This window comes from Heterodontus francisci, chromosome 23, assembly GCF_036365525.1.
Source record: "Heterodontus francisci isolate sHetFra1 chromosome 23, sHetFra1.hap1, whole genome shotgun sequence".
Classification (NCBI taxonomy): domain Eukaryota; kingdom Metazoa; phylum Chordata; class Chondrichthyes; order Heterodontiformes; family Heterodontidae; genus Heterodontus; species Heterodontus francisci.
Genome location: NC_090393.1, coordinates 1,566,592 through 1,584,135, shown reverse-complemented (window position 1 = coordinate 1,584,135; position 17,544 = coordinate 1,566,592). Strand labels below are relative to the sequence as shown.

The 17,544-nt window shown below is 51.4% G+C and overlaps 1 protein-coding gene across 1 annotated transcript in view; it reads right to left on the bottom strand.

The window, feature by feature from the left end:
* The window catches only part of ncor2 (nuclear receptor corepressor 2), a 446,529-nt gene that overhangs the window by 70,010 nt on the left and 358,975 nt on the right, over positions 1–17,544 (bottom strand). The window contains exons 29-31 of the mRNA XM_068055641.1: positions 14,600–14,750; positions 4,172–4,318; positions 164–250 (exon numbers count right to left, since the gene is read on the bottom strand). Of these exons, the coding sequence (XP_067911742.1) occupies positions 164–250; positions 4,172–4,318; positions 14,600–14,750 (385 nt within the window). The remainder of the gene's footprint in view (positions 1–163; positions 251–4,171; positions 4,319–14,599; positions 14,751–17,544) is intronic.

Genomic DNA, 17,544 nt, shown 5'->3' with positions numbered 1-17,544 from the left:
GAGTTGCAGTGGAATTGCTCCTGTCAATTGCTGCTGTTCAGCTGGAAAGGGAACGTGTGAAGCCAGGGTGAGTACAGAGAGAGGGAGCACTGACAGCATGGATTCTGTACAACCTGCAAGTAAAGCTTTACATCCACATTGCTCACAGCTGAACAAAGGGTACCTTGTGTGATTGAACCGCGCATCTGTGAACGTTCTTTAGAGTCGTGGTAACCCACTCTGTCCCTGGGAACAGCACGAACCATCAGCCCTGAAACACACAACAATTATTCTGCAATGAGAAATCTAACCCTGGAAACGAAACAATAACTTGCATTTATATAACGCCTTTAACATAGTGAAGAATCCAAAGGCATTTCAGAGGTCAAAACTGAACCACATAAGGAGATATTAGGGCAGGCAACCAAAAGCTTGGTCAAAGAGGTAGGTTTTAAGGAACATTTTAAAGCAGGAGAGGGAGACGGAGAGGTTTGGGGAGGCAATTCCAGAGCTTAGGGCTCAGGCAGCTGAAGGCACGGCCGCCAATGGTGGAGCGATGGAAATCAGGGGATGCTCAAGAGGCCAGAATTGGAGGAGCGCAGAGATCTCAGAGGGTGAGTACAGCTGGAGGAGATTACAGAGATCAGGAAGGGCGAGGCCATGGAGTGATGAGAGTTTTCAATCAGATCACTTCTTAGTCGTAGAGTCATAGAGTTGTACAGCACAGAAACAGGCCCTTCGGCCCATCGTGGCTGTGCCAGTTTTCTGTACTCAAAGATAGTGAAGCCTAGTCAATGCAATCTGTCCTTGTAATTTAACCCTCTCGATGGCCAGTATATCCTTCCTGAGGTGCAGTGCCCAGAACTGAAAGCAGTTACTCCGGATGGAGTCTGACCAGAACGGAACACAGTTACTCCGGATGGGGTCTGACCGGAACTGAACACAGTTACTCCAGATGGGGTCTGACCAGAACGGAACACAGTTACTCCAGATGGGGTCTGACCGGAACTGAACACAGTTACTCCAGATGGGGTCTGACCAGAACTGAACGCAGTTACTCCAGATGGAGTCTGACCGGAACCGAACACAGTTACTCCGGATGGGGTCTGACCGGAACCGAACACAGTTACTCCGGATGGGGTCTGACCGGAACTGAACACAGTTACTCCGGATGGGGTCTGACCAGAACGGAACACAGTTACTCCAGATGGAGTCTGACCGGAACCGAACACAGTTACTCCGGATGGGGTCTGACCAGAACGGAACACAGTTACTCCGGACGGAGTCTGACCGGAACTGAACACAGTTACTCCGGATGGGGTCTGACCGGAACTGAACGCAGTTACTCCGGATGGGGTCTGACCGGAACTGAACGCAGTTACTCCGGATGGGGTCTGACCGGAACTGAACGCAGTTACTCCGGATGGGGTCTGACCGGAACCGAACACAGTTACTCCAGACGGAGTCTGACCGGAACTGAACACAGTTACGCCAGACGGAGTCTGACCGGAACTGAACACAGTTACTCCAGATGGGGTCTGACCGGAACTGAACACAGTTACTCCAGATGGGGTCTGACCGGAACTGAACGCAGTTACTCCAGATGGGGTCTGACCGGAACTGAACGCAGTTACTTCGGATGGAGTCTGACCGGAACTGAACACAGTTACTCCGGATGGGGTCTGACCGGAACTGAACACAGTTACTCCGGATGGGGTCTGACCGGAACTGAACACAGTTACTCCGGACGGGGTCTGACCGGAACTGAACACAGTTACTCCAGATGGAGTCTGACCGGAACTGAACACAGTTACTCCGGATGGGGTCTGACCAGAACTGAACGCAGTTACTCCAGATGGGGTCTGACCGGAACTGAACACAGTTACTCCGGACGGGGTCTGACCGGAACTGAACACAGTTACTCCAGATGGAGTCTGACCGGAACTGAACACAGTTACTCCGGATGGAGTCTGACCGGAACTGAACACAGTTACTCCAGGTGGGGTCTGACCGGAACTGAACACAGTTACGCCGGATGGGGTCTGACCGGAACTGAACACAGTTACTCCGGATGGGGTCTGACCGGAACTGAACACAGTTACGCCGGATGGGGTCTGACCGGAACTGAACACAGTTACGCCGGATGGGGTCTGACCGGAACTGAACACAGTTACGCCGGATGGGGTCTGACCGGAACTGAACGCAGTTACTCCGGATGGGGTCTGACCGGAACTGAACACAGTTACGCCGGATGGGGTCTGACCGGAACTGAACACAGTTACTCCGGACGGGGTCTGACCGGAACTGAACACAGTTACTCCAGGTGGGGTCTGACCGGAACTGAACACAGTTACTCCAGATGGAGTCTGACCGGAACTGAACACAGTTACTCCAGATGGAGTCTGACCGGAACTGAACACAGTTACGCCGGATGGAGTCTGACCGGAACTGAACACAGTTACTCCAGGTGGGGTCTGACCGGAACTGAACACAGTTACGCCGGATGGGGTCTGACCGGAACTGAACACAGTTACTCCAGATGGGGTCTGACCGGAACTGAACACAGTTACTCCAGATGGGGTCTGAACAGAGCTCTGCAAAAACTGTAACATAACTTCCACCCCTTTATATTCCAGCCCCCTTTGAGATGAAGGCCAAGGAATTTTTCGAGGCAGTGACTAGATGTGTAGATGAGGGTAAAGCAGTTGATGTCGTCTACATGGACTTCAGTAAAGCTTTTGATAAGGTCCCGCATGGGAGATTGGTTAAGAAGGTAAGAGCCCATGGGATCCAGGGCAAGGCGGAAGCCTGTGACCAGTGGTGTACCACAGGGATTGGTGCTGAGACCCTTGCTGTTTGTAGTGTACATTAATGATTTAGCCGTGAATATAGGAGGTATGATCAGTAAGTTCGCAGATGACACGAAAATGGGTGGTGTCGTAAATAGTGAGGAGGAAAGCCTTAGATTACAGGACGATATAGATGGGCTGGTAAGATGGGCGGAGCAGTGGCAAATGGAACTTAATCCTGAGAAGTGTGAGGTGATGCATTTTGGGAGGACTAACAAGGCAAGAGAATATACAATGGATGGTAGGACCCTAGGAAGTACGGAGGGTCAGAGGGACCTTGGTGTACTTGTCCATAGATCACTGAAGGCAGCAGCATGGGTAGATAAGGTGGTCAGGAAGGCATATGGGATACTTGCCTTTATTAGCTGAGGCATGGAATATAAGAGCAGGGAGGTTATGATGGAGCTGTATAAAATGCTAGTTCGGCCACAGCTGGAGTACTGTGTACAGTTCTGGTCACCACACTATAGGAAGGATGTGATTACACTGGAGAGGGTGCAGAGGAGCTTCACCAGGATGTTGCCTGGGCTGGAGTGTTTCAGCTATGAAGAGAGACTGAAAAGGCTAGGGTTGTTTTCCTGAGAGCAGAGAAGGTTGAGGGGAGACCTGATTGATGTATACAAAATTATGAGGGGCATTGATAGGTTAGATAGGAAGAAACTTTTTCCCTTAGCGGAGAGTTCAATAACCAGGGGGCATAGATTTAAGGTAAGGGGCAGGAGGTTTAGAGGGGATTTGAGGAAAGATTTTTCACCCAGAGGGTGGTTGGAATCTGGAACACACTGCCTGAAGGGGTGGTAGAGGCAGAAACCCTCACAACATTTAAGAAGTATTTAGATGAGCACGAAACGCCATAGTATACAAGGCTACGGGCCAAGTGCTGGAAAATGGGATTAGAATAGATAGGTGCTTGATGGCCGGCAGAGACAGGATGGGCCGAAGGGCCTGTTTCTGTGCTGTATAACTCAATGACTCTCTAACATTCCATTTGGTTTCTAAATTAGTTTTTGCCGGTTCTGTTTCAATCTAGTCATAATACTAAACAAGAAGAGATTTCTCACCACCACCTTCTCAAGGGCTATTAGGGATGGGCAATAAATGCTGGCCTAGCCAGTGACACCCACATCCAGTGAAAAAATAAAGAAAAAGTAACAACTGTCTAATTGACTGGGATCAGCTTGTGAGAAAGAGGGTTAAGGGCTGTCTGATGCTCAACAGATTGATCTGAGTGTTTCTGTGAGAAAAACCTGCCTTCAGCCCTGTACTGCAGCATGAATTGCTGTGGTTAATTAAGGTTTGAGATGGAATTCTAGACAGTTAATAGTTTTCCAGTTCTTTCTCACCCTCGTAGCTGGAAGGCAGTGAATCACGAGTTGCTAAGTCCCACGCAATGCCCCCTTCCATCATCTCATAGCTCCGCTTCATGCCAGCAACTTCGTTCAAAGCCCCAGAACTCCCTCGACCATCTTTTGGATTTTCCGATGTGATACCTGGATCATTATATGGAATATGAATTAGCAGAAAAAGCTGAGCAGATCTGTAGGTGCAGCAGTGTCCTGCTAGCATGCACGCAATGTGCAATGCATGGATTTTACAGGTGGTGAGTTTACATAAGAACATAAGAAATAGGAGCAGGAACAGGCCATTCAATCAGATCATGGCTGATCTTCTACTTCACCATGTTCCTGCACTGTCCCCGTATCCCTTGATGTTTTTAATATGTAGAAACCTATCGTTCTCAGTCTTGAACATACTCAGTGCTGAGCCCCCTGGTGCAGTGAGTTCCAAAGATTCACCACCCTCTGAGTGAAGAAATTCCTCCTCATCTCAGTCCTAAATGGCCTGTCCCTTATTCTGAGACTCTGTCTCCTGGCTCTGGGGCTCCCCAGCCAAGGGAAACATCCTTCCTGCATCAACCCTGTTGAGCCCAGTAAGAATTTTGTATGTTTGAAAGAAATCACCTCTCATTCTTCTAAACTCCAGAGAATTAAGGCCCAGTCTATTTAATCTTTCTACATAGGACAATCCATCGATCCCAGGAATTGGTTTGGTGAACCTCCGTTGCACTCCCTCTATGGCAAGTATATCTTTCCTTAGGTAAGGAGACCAAAATTGTACACAATACTCCAGGTGCGGTCTCACCAAGGCTCTACTGCAGTAAGACGTTTTTACTGCTATATTCAAATCCTCTTGTAATAAAGCCAACATACCATTTGCCTTCTTAATTGCTTGCTGTACCTACATATTAGCTTTCAGTGACTTATGAACAAGGACACCCAAGACCCTTTGAAGTTCAACACTTCCCAGTCTCTTACCATTTAAGAAATTCCCGATATTTCTGTTTTTCTTACCAAAGTGAATAACCTCACATTTCTCCACATTGTATTCCATCTGCCAAACTTTTGCCCATTCACTTAACCTCTCCAAATCCCCTTGAAGCGTCTTTGCATCCACCTCACAACTCACACTTCCACCTAGCTTTGTGTCATCTGCAAACTTGGAAATATTACATTTAATCCCCGCATCCAGATCATTGATATAGATTGTTAATAGCTGGGGCCCAAGTGCTGATCCTTGCACTACCCCACTAATCACAGCATGCCAACCTGAAAATGACCTGTTTATTCCTACTCTCTGTTTTCTGTCCGTTAACCCAATCTCAATCCATATTCTCCCCAATCCCATGTGCTCTAATTTTGTTTACTAACCTCTTGTCTGGGACCTATCAAAAGCTTTCTGAAAATCTAAATATACCACATCCACCGGTTCCCCCTCATCTATTCTGCTAGTTACATCCTCAAAAAACACCAACAGGTTTGTTAAACATAAATCCATGTTGATTCTGCTCAAACATATCATTATTTTCTAAGTGTCCTGTTATCACGTTCTTTATAATAGATTCTAACATTTTCCCTACGACTGATGTCAGGCTAACAGGCCTGCAGTTCCCTGTTTTCTCTCTCCCTCCTTTCTAAAATACTGGGGTTACATTTGCTACCTTCCAATCTGCAGGAACCATTCCAGAGTCTATCGAATTTTGAAAGATGATCACCAATGCATCCACTATCTCTACAGCCACCTCCTTCAACACTCAGGGATGTAGATCATCAGGTCCAGGGGATTTATCAACTTTAAATCCTATTAATTTCACTGGTACTTTTTAAAATCTAATATTAATGTCTTGCAGTTCCTCATTTACACTAGTCCCTTGATTCTCCATTATTTCTGGGAGGTTTTTAGTATTTGTTTAGTTTCTCTGCCATTTCCTTATTCCCCATTATAAATTCTCCTGACTCCACTTATAATGGACCCACACTTGTTTTACTAATCCTTTCCTTTTTACATACCTATAGAAGCTTTTACAGTCTGTTTTATGTTTCTCTGACTCCCCATCGAGTTCACTATGATGCCAACTACACTGGCTTAAACAGCACCGCCTCCAGAAAACAAGCATTTAATAAATCATTCGGTTTCCAGTTGTTTCCAATCACATTGCGACAACACTGAGTGCAACATCACTTTACTCATGAGTGATTCTCATTTATCAAATAGTGATCACAACATGATCGAATTCAAGGTAGTGTTTGAAAGTGAAAAGCATGAATCAGCTACTAGAATTTTAGACTTGGGTAAGGCTGACTTTACCAGGATGAGACAGAGACTGTCCCACGGTAAACTGGGTAGATATGTTAATGGGTCAAACGACTGAAGAACAGTGGAGAATACTTAGAGAAACATTAAACGGAATACAGAGCGAGTATATATCCCTGAGAGGAAAAAGCTCCACTTCACAGGAAAAACAACCATGGACAACTAAAGAGATGAGGGATAGCATAAAAAAGAAAGGCTTACAAAAACGAAAAATGCAGCACAGATCCGGCCGAATGGGGTCGATACAAAGACCAGCAAAAGGTCACAAAGCAGCTTATAAGAGCTACTAAAAGAGATTATGAAAGGAAACTTGCAAGGGACATCAAAATCAATAAGAAGAAATTTTATAGTTACATAAAGGGAAAGCAGGTGGTCAAGAGCAATGTAGGCCCACTAAAAACTGAAAATGGAGATATTGTCATTGATAATGGGGAAATGGCAGACATGTTGAACAATTACTTTGCCACAGTATTTATAGTTGAAAAGGAGGACAACTTGCCGGAAGTCCCGAAAAATTAATAGCCGATAGGGGACAGGGACATAATACAATTATTGTAAGTAAAACATCAGTAACAAGGAAATTAATGGAACTAAAGAGTGAGAAATCCCCAGGACCTGACGGTTTCCATCCGAGGGTGTTAAAGGAAGTAGGGGAGAACATTGTAGATGCCCTAACTATAGTCTTTCAGAGTTCCCGAGATTCAGGAGTGGTCCCTCTGGATTGGAAAGTTGCACATGTCACTCCACTTTTTAAGAAGGGTGAAAGGGGGAACCAAGGAAATTACAGACCAGTTAGCCTGACATCTGTGGTGGGCAAGTTGCTGGAGTCTATAATCAAGGATAGGGTGACTGAACACCTCGAAAAATTTCAGTTAATCAGGGACAGCTAACACAGATTCATGATGGGAAGGTCATGCCTGACAAATCTCACTGAATCTTTTGAAGAGGTGACGAAGGTAGTGGACAGGGGAATGTCTATGGATGTTATTTATATGGATTTCCAGAAGGCATTTGATAAAGTCTCACATAAGAGACTGTTAACTAAGGTAGAAGCCCATGGAGTTGAGGGCAAATTATTGACATGGTTAGAAAGTTGGTTGAGTGGTAGGCGACAGAGAGTGGGGATAATGGGTAAGTACTCCGATTGGCAGGATGTGACTAGTGGTGTCCCGCAGGGATCTGTGTTGGGGCCTCAATTATTCACATTATTCATTAACAACTTGGATGATGGCATAGTAATCATATATCCAAATTTGCTGATGATACAAAGTTAGGCGGCATTGTTTAGTGATACAGCACTGAAACAGGCCCTTCGGCCCACCGAGTCTGTGCTGACCATCAACCACCCATTTATTCTAATCCGACACTAATTCCATATTCCTACCACATCCCCACCTGTCCCTATATTTCCCTACCACCTACCTATACTAGGGGCAATTTATAATGGCCAATTTACCTATCAACCTGCAAGTCTTTGGCATGTGGGAGGAAACCGGAGCACCCGGAGAAAACCCATGCAGACACAGGGAGAACTTGCAAATTGTAGACAGTCTAGATGATAGCATAAAATTGCAAAGAGACATTGACAGACTAGGTGAGTGGGCAAAACTGTGGCAGATGGATTTCAATGCGGGCAAGTGTGAAATTATCCATTTTGGACCAAAAAAGGATAGAGCAGGGTACTTTCTAAATGGGAAGAGGTTAAGTACAGTGGATGTCCAAAGAAACTTGGGGGTTCAGGTGCATAGATCTTTAAAATGCCACGAGCAAGTACAGAAAATAATCAAAAAAGCTAATGGAATGCTAGCCTTTATATCTAGAGGATTGGAGTATGAAGACACAGAGGTTATGCTGCAGCTGTACAAAACCCTGGTTAGACCCCACTTGGAGTACTGTGAGCAGTTCTGGGCACCACACCATCGGAAGGATATATTGGCCTTGGAGGGAATACAATGTAGGTTTACAAGAATGATACCTGGACCACAGGGATGAAGTTATGAGGAGCGATTACACAAATTAGGCCTGTTTTCGCTAGAATTTAGAAGGTTAAGTGATTGAAGTCTTCAAGATATTAACAGGAAAAGACAGGCTAGATAAAGATAAACTATTTCCACTGGTTGGAGATTCTAAAACTAGGGGGCATAGTCTAAAAATTAGGAGCAGACCGTTCAGGAGAGATGTTAGGAAGCACTTCTTCATGCAAAGGGTGGTAGAGGTTTGGAACTCTCTCCCACAAACAGCAGTTGAAACTAGAACAGTTGTTAATTTTAAATCTGAGATAGATAGATTTTTGTTAAGCAAAGATATTAAGGGATATGGGCCAAAGGCAGGTAGATGGAGTTAGGCCGCGGATCAGTCATGATCTCACTAAATGGCGGGACAGGCTCGAGGGGCTGAATGGCCTACTCCTGTTCCTATCTTACTATGTTCAGAGTTTGTTGTCACAGTGCGTCAATAGTGAGCTGCAATGATGGGCTCCTCTCATCTCCAAAAACTATTTCACAGAAATTAGATTATCTAACTTCATCTGGTTGGTTTCAGTCAAATGGGTACTCCCATTGTACTGTCAGAGGGTCAGTACTGAGGGAGTGCTGCACTGTCGGAGGGTCAGTACTGAGGGAGTGCTGCACTGTCGGTGGGTCAGTACTGAGGGAGTGCTGCACTGTCAGAGGGTCATTACTGAGGGAGTGCTGCACTGTCGGAGGGTCAGTACTGAGGGAGCGCCGCACTGTCGGAGGGTCAGTACTGAGGGAGTGCTGCACTGTGGGAGTGTCAGTACTGAGGGAGTGCTGCACTGTCGGAGGTTCAGTACTGAGGGAGTGCTGCACTGTCGGAGGTTCAGTACTGAGGGAGTGCTGCACTGTCGGAGGGTCAGTACCGAGGGAGCGCTGCACTGTCGGAGGGTCAGTACTGAGGGAGTGCTGCACTGTCGGAGGGTCAGTACTGAGGGAGTGCTGCACTGTCGGAGGGTCAGTACTGAGGGAGTGCTGCACTGTCGGAGGGTCAGTACTGAGGGAGTGCTGCACTGTCGGAGGGTCAGTACCGAGGGAGCGCTGCACTGTCGGAGGGTCAGTACTGAGGGAGTGCTGCACTGTCGGAGGGTCAGTACTGAGGGAGCGCCGCACTGTCGGAGGGTCAGTACTGAGGGAGCGCCGCACTGTCGGAGGGTCAGTACTGAGGGAGTGCTGCACTGTCGGAGGGTCAGTACTGAGGGAGTGCTGCACTGTCGGAGGGTCAGTACTGAGGGAGTGCTGCACTGTCGGAGGGTCAGTACCGAGGGAGCGCTGCACTGTCGGAGGGTCAGTACTGAGGGAGTGCTGCACTGTCGGAGGGTCAGTACTGAGGGAGTGCTGCACTGTCGGAGGGTCAGTACCGAGGGAGCGCTGCACTGTCGGAGGGTCAGTACTGAGGGAGTGCTGCACTGTCGGAGGGTCAGTACTGAGGGAGTGCTGCACTGTCGGAGGGTCAGTACTGAGGGAGCGCTGCACTGTCGGAGGGTCAGTACTGAGGGAGTGCTGCACTGTCGGAGGGTCAGTACTGAGGGAGTGCTGCACTGTCGGAGGGTCAGTACCGAGGGAGCGCTGCACTGTCGGAGGGTCAGTACTGAGGGAGTGCTGCACTGTCGGAGGGTCAGTACTGAGGGAGTGCTGCACTGTCGGAGGGTCAGTACTGAGGGAGTGCTGCACTGTCGGAGGGTCAGTACTGAGGGAGTGCTGCACTGTCGGAGGGTCAGTACTGAGGGAGTGCTGCACTGTCGGAGGGTCAGTACCGAGGGAGCGCTGCACTGTCGGAGGGTCAGTACCGAGGGAGTGCTGCACTGTCGGAGGGTCAGTACTGAGGGAGCGCCGCACTGTCGGAGGGTCAGTACTGAGGGAGCGCCGCACTGTCGGAGGGTCAGTACTGAGGGAGTGCTGCACTGTCGGAGGGTCAGTACTGAGGGAGTGCTGCACTGTCGGAGGGTCAGTACCGAGGGAGCGCTGCACTGTCGGAGGGTCAGTACTGAGGGAGTGCTGCACTGTCGGAGGGTCAGTACTGAGGGAGTGCTGCACTGTCGGAGGGTCAGTACTGAGGGAGTGCTGCACTGTCGGAGGGTCAGTACTGAGGGAGTGCTGCACTGTCGGAGGGTCAGTACCGAGGGAGCGCTGCACTGTCGGAGGGTCAGTACTGAGGGAGTGCTGCACTGTCGGAGGGTCAGTACTGAGGGAGCGCCGCACTGTCGGAGGGTCAGTACTGAGGGAGCGCCGCACTGTCGGAGGGTCAGTACTGAGGGAGTGCTGCACTGTCAGAGGGTCAGTACTGAGGGAGTGCTGCACTGTCGGAGGGTCAGTACTGAGGGAGTGCTGCACTGTCGGAGGGTCAGTACCGAGGGAGCGCTGCACTGTCGGAGGGTCAGTACTGAGGGAGTGCTGCACTGTCGGAGGGTCAGTACTGAGGGAGCGCCGCACTGTCGGAGGGTCAGTACTGAGGGAGCGCCGCACTGTCGGAGGGTCAGTACTGAGGGAGTGCTGCACTGTCAGAGGGTCAGTACTGAGGGAGCGCTGTGCTGTCGGAGGGTCAGTACTGAGGGAGTGCTGCACTGTCGGAGGGTCAGTACTGAGGGAGTGCTGCACTGTCAGAGGGTCAGTACTGAGGGAGTGCTGCACTGTCGGAGGGTCAGTACCGAGGGAGCGCTGCACTGTCGGAGGGTCAGTACTGAGGGAGCGCTGCACTGTCGGAGGGTCAGTACTGAGGAAGCGCTGCACTGTCGGAGGGTCAGTACTGAGGGAGCGCCGCACCATCGGAGGGGCAGTACAGAAGGCGCACCGCATTGTCAGAGGGTCAGTACTGAGGGAGTTCCGCACTGTCGGAGGGGCAGTACTGAGGGAGTGCTGCACTGTCGGAGGGTCAGTACTGAGGGAGCGCCGCACTGTCGGAGGGTCAGTACTGAGGGAGCGCCGCACTGTCGGAGGGTCAGTACTGAGGGAGTGCTGCACTGTCAGAGGGTCAGTACTGAGGGAGCGCTGTGCTGTCGGAGGGTCAGTACTGAGGGAGTGCTGCACTGTCGGAGGGTCAGTACTGAGGGAGTGCTGCACTGTCAGAGGGTCAGTACTGAGGGAGTGCTGCACTGTCGGAGGGTCAGTACCGAGGGAGCGCTGCACTGTCGGAGGGTCAGTACTGAGGGAGCGCCGCACTGTCGGAGGGTCAGTACTGAGGGAGCGCCGCACTGTCGGAGGGTCAGTACTGAGGGAGTGCTGCACTGTCGGAGGGTCAGTACCGAGGGAGCGCTGCGCTGTCGGAGAGTCAGTACTGAGGGAGTGCTGCACTGTCGGAGGGTCAGTACCGAGGGAGTGCTGCACTGTCGGAGGGTCAGTACTGAGGGAGCGCCGCACTGTCGGAGGGTCAGTACTGAGGGAGTGCTGCGCTGTCGGAGGGTCAGTACTGAGGGATTGCTGCACCGTTGGAGGGATAGTACTAAGGGATTGCTGCACTGTCAGAGGGTCAATACGGAGGAAGCGCTGCACTGTCGGAGGGTCAGTACCGAGGGAGCGCCGCACTGTCGGAGGGGCAGTACTGAGGGAGTTCCGCACTGTCGGAGGGGCAGTACTGAGGGAGCGCCACACTGTCGGAGGGGCAGTACTGAGGGAGCGCCGCACTGTCGGAGGGGCAGTACTGAGGGAGCGCCACACTGTCGGAGGGGCAGTACTGAGGGAGCGCCACACTGTCGGAGGGGCAGTACTGAGGGAGCGCCACACTGTCAGAGGGTCAGTACTGAGGGAGTGCCGCACTGTCGGAGGGTCAGTACTGAGGGAGTTCCGCACTGTCGGAGGGGCAGTACTGAGGGAGCGCCACACTGTCGGAGGGGCAGTACTGAGGGAGCGCCGCACTGTCGGAGGGGCAGTACTGAGGGAGCGCCACACTGTCGGAGGGGCAGTACTGAGGGAGCGCCACACTGTCGGAGGGGCAGTACTGAGGGAGCGCCACACTGTCGGAGGGGCAGTACTGAGGGAGCGCCGCACTGTCGGAGGGGCAGTACTGAGGGAGCGCTGCACTGTCAGAGGGTCAGTACTGAGGGAGCGCTGTGCTGTCGGAGGGTCAGTACTGAGGGAGCGCTGTGCTGTCGGAGGGTCAGTACTGAGGGAGTGCTGCACTGTCGGAGGGTCAGTACTGAGGGATTGCTGCACCGTTGGAGGGTCAGTACCGAGGGAGCGCTGCACTGTCGGAGGGTCAATACGGAGGGAGCGCTGCTCTGTCGGAGGGTCAGTACTGAGGGAGCACTGCACTTTCGGAGGGTCAGTACCGAGGGAGCGCCGCACCATCGGACGGGCAGTACAGAAGGCGCACCGCATTGTCAGAGGGTCAGGACTGAGGGAGTTCCGCACTGTCGGAGGGGCAGTACTGAGGGAGCGCCACACTGTCGGAGGGGCAGTACTGAGGGAGCGCCACACTGTCGGAGGGGCAGTACTGAGGGAGCGCTGCACTGTCAGAGGGTCAGTACTGAGGGAGCGCTGTGCTGTCGGAGGGTCAGTACTGAGGGAGCGCTGTGCTGTCGGAGGGTCAGTACTGAGGGAGTGCTGCACTGTTGGAGGGTCAGTACTGAGGGAGCGCTGCACTGTCAGAGGGTCAGTACTGAGGGAGCGCTGTGCTGTCGGAGGGTCAGTACTGAGGGAATGCTGCACTGTCGGAGCGTCAGTACTGAGGGAGCGCTGCACTGTCAGAGGGTCAGTACTGAGGGAGCGCTGTGCTGTCGGAGGGTCAGCACTGAGGGAGCACTGCACTATCGCAGCGTCAGTACTGAGGGAGTGCTGCACTGTCAGGAGGTCAGTACTGAGGGAGCGCTGCACTGTAGGAGGGTCAGTACCGTGGGAGCGCAGCAACATCGGAGGGGCAGTACAGAAGGCGCACCGCATTGTCAGAGGGTCAGTACTGAGGGAGTTCCGCACTGTCGGAGGGGCAGTACTGAGGGAGCGCCACACTGTCGGAGGGGCAGTACTGAGGGAGTTCCGCACTGTCAGAGGGTCAGTACTGAGGGAGCGCTGCACTGTCAGGGGGTCAGTACTGAGGGAGCGCTGCACTATCAGAGGGTCAGTACTGAGGGAGAGCTGCACTGTCAGAGGGTCAATACTGAAGGAGCACTGCACTGTCGGAGGGACAATACCGAGGGAGTGCCACACTGTAGGAGGGTCAGTACCGAGGGAGCGCCGCACCATCGGAGGGGCAGTACAGAAGGCGCACCGCACTGTCAGAGAGGCAGTACTGAGGGAGCGCAGCACTGTCAGAGGGGCAGTACTGAGGGAGCGCAGCACTGTCAGAGGGGCAGTACTGAGGGAGCGCAGCACTGTCAGAGGGGCAGTACTGAGGGAGCGCCACACTGTTGGAGGGGCAGTACTGAGGGAGCGCCACACTGTTGGAGGGGCAGTACTGAGGGAGTGCCGCACGGTCAGAGGGGCAGTACTGAGGGAGTGTCGTACTGTCGGAGGGTCAGTACTGAGGGAGTGCCGCCCTGTCAGAGGGGCAGTACTGAGGGAGTGTTGCACTGTCGGAGGGTCAGTACTGAGGGAGTGCCGCACAGTCGGAGGGTCAGTACTGAGGGAGTGCAGCCCTGTCAGAGGGGCAGTACTGAGGGAGTGTTGCACTGTCAGAGGGTCAGTACTGAGGGATTGCCGCACTGTCAGAGGGGCAGTACTGAGGGAGTGCCGCACCGTCAGAGTGGCAGTACTGAGGAAGTGTCGTACTGTCGGAGGGGCAGTACTGAGGGAGTGCTGCACTGTCGGAGGGGCCAACTTTGAGATTGCTACATTAAACCCTGTTCAAGCAGATTTAAAAGATCCTGGTTCTGTATTAAAATAAGATGAGTGTGATTTCCTGATGTCCCGGTGAACACACGTCCCTTAACTAACATTACTAAAACGGGTAACTGCTCATTAACTTTGCTTATTGTTCCTGGGTCTTATTAGCTGTCATTTTTGCCTACATACTTCAAAATGAACTCATTCACTATGACACACTCTGGAATGTCTGGAGGATGTGATGAGGCACATTATAGATTCTATAATCGGAGACAGTTTCACCAAATTCTGTCCTTCCCATATGGTCACATGATAGAACATGTGGTGTATGAAAGCCAGAATAATGTTCCTTACCATCGTACGACAGCACATGGCCACTTTTCCCTTCATAGATGACGTGTCCTTTTGGCGAGGCTTCCTTCTGCAAGCCTTCACTCCTACTTGGATTGTCTTCTGCAATGATCCTGCTGATGGTTCCCTTATAGAGAACCTCTGCTGGGGTGCCCTGTTAAACAGGAGCTCAAAGTCAATAGTCATTGTAGAATGAGTGAGAACGTTCTATGCCAGAACGAAGCAGACTGGACTTTACGCCATTTAGTAAAGAAATAGGACAGGACAGGGCATGACATCAGGACAGGGCATGACATCAGGGCAGGGCATGACAGGACAGGGCAGGGCATGACAGGACAGGGCAGGGCATGACAGGACAGGACAGGGCATGACAGGACAGGACAGGGCATGACAGGACAGGGCAGGGCATGACAGGACAGGGCAGGACATGACTGGACAGGGCATGACATGACTGGACAGGGCATGGCATGACTGGACAGGGCATGGCATGACTGGACAGGGCATGGCATGACTGGACAGGGCATGGCATGACAGGACAGGGCATGACAGGACAGGGCATGACAGGACAGGACAGGGCATGGCAGGGCATTAGGTGGAGGCGGTGGCGTAGTGGTATTGTCACTGGACTAGTAACCCAGAGACCCAGGGTATTGCTCTGGGGACATGGGTTCGAAACCCACCACAGCAGAAGGTGGAATTTGAATTCAATTAATAAATCTGGATTTAAAAGAACAAAGAACAGTACAGCACAGGAACAGGCCATTCGGCCCTCCAAGCCTGCGCCAATCTTGATGCCTGCCTAAACTAAAACCTTCTGCACTTCCAGGGATCGTATCCCTCTATAAAAGCTAGTCTAATGATCTAATGATGGCCATGAAACCATTGTCGATTGTTGTAAAAACCCATCTGGTTCACGAATGTCCTTTAGGGAAGGAAATCTGCTGTCCTTACCTGGTCTGGCCTACATGTGACTCCAGACCCACAGCAATGTGGTTGACTCTTACATGCCCTCTGAAATGGCCTAGCAAGCCACTCAGTTGTATCTAACCGCTACGAAGTCAATAAAAAAGAATGAAACCGGACGGACCACCCAGCATCGACCGAGGCAACAGAAATGACAACAGCAAACCCAGCCCTGTCGACCCTGCAAAGACCTCCTTACTAACATCTGGGGGCTTGTGCCAAAGTTGGGAGAGCTGTCCCACAGACTAGTCAAGCAACAGCCTGACCTAGTCATACTTACAGAATCATACCTTACAATGTCCCAGACACTGCAATCACCATCCCCATTTATGTCCTGTCCCATCGACAGGACAGACTCAGCAGAGGTGGCAGCACAGTGGTATACAGTAGGGAGGGAGTTGCCCTGGGAGTCCTCAACATCGACTCCGGACCCCATGAAGTCTCATGGCATCAGGTCAAACATTGGCAAGGAAATCTCCTACTGATTACCACCTACCACCCTCCCTCAGCTGATGAGTCAGTACTCCTCCATGTTGAACAGCACTCGGAGGAAGCAGTGAGGGTGGCAAAGGCGCAAAATGTACTCTGGGTGGGGGATTTCAATGTCCATCACCAAGAGTGGCTCGGTAGCACCACTACTGAACGAGCTGGCAGAGTCTTAAAGGACATAGCTGCTAGACTGGGTCTGCGACAGGTGGTCAGAGAACCAACAAGAGGGAAAAACATACTTGACCTCGTCCTCACCAATCTGCCTGCCACAGATGCATCTGTACATGACAGTATTGGTAGGAGTGACCACTGCACAGTCCTTGTGGAGATGAAGTCCCGCCTTCACATTGAGGATACCGTCCATCATGTTGTGTGGCACTATCACTGTGCTGAATGGGATAGATTTCAAACAGATCCAGCGATGCAAAACTGGGCATCCATGAGGCGCTGTGGGCCATCAGCAGCAGCAGAATTGTACTCAACCACAATCTGTAACCTCATGGCCCGGCATATCCCCCACTCTACCATTACCATCAAGCCAGGAGACCAACCCTGGTTCAATGAAGAGTGCAGGAGGGCATGCCAGGAGCAGCACCAGGCATACCTGAAAATGAGGTGTCAACTTGGTGAATCTACAACACAATGGGTGGCACAGTGGCGCAGTGGTTAGCACCGCAGCCTCACAGCTCTAGGGACCCGGGTTCGATTCTGGGTACTGCCTGTGCGGAGTTTGCAAGTTCTCCCTGTGACCACGTGGGTTTCCTCCGGGTGCTCCGGTTTCCTCCCACAGCCAAAAGACTTGCAGGTGATAGGTAAATTGGCCGTTGTAAATTGCCCCTAGTGTAGGTAGGGAATATGGGATTACTGTAAGGTTAGTATAAATGGGTGGTTGTTGGTCGGCACAGACTCGGTGGGCCTGTTTCGGTGCTGCATCTCTAAACAAGACCACTTGCATGCCAAACTGCGTAAGCAGCATGCAATAGACAGAGCAAAGCGATCCCATAACCAACGGATCATATCTAAGCTCTGTTGTCCTGCCACATCCAGCTGTGAATGGTGGTGGACAATTAAACAACTAACTGGAGGAGGTGGCTCCACAAATATCCCCATCCTCAATGATGGGGGAGCCCAGCACATCAGTGCGAAAGATAAGGCAGAAGCATTTGCAACAATCTTCAGCCAGAAGTGTCGAGTGGATGATCCATCTCGGCCTCCTCCTGAAGTCCCCAGCATCACAGATGCCAGACTTCAGCCAATTCGATTCACTCCGTGTGATATCAAGAAATGACTGAAGGCACTGGATACTGCAAAGGCTATGGGCTCTGACAATATTCCAGCAATAGTACTGAAGACCTGTGCTCCTGAGCTTGCCGCACCCCTAGCCAAGCTGTTCCAGTACAGCTACAACACTGGCATCTACCCGGCAATGTGGAAAATTGCCCAGGTAGGTCCTGTACACAAAAAGCAGGACGTCCAACCCGGCCAATTACTGCCCC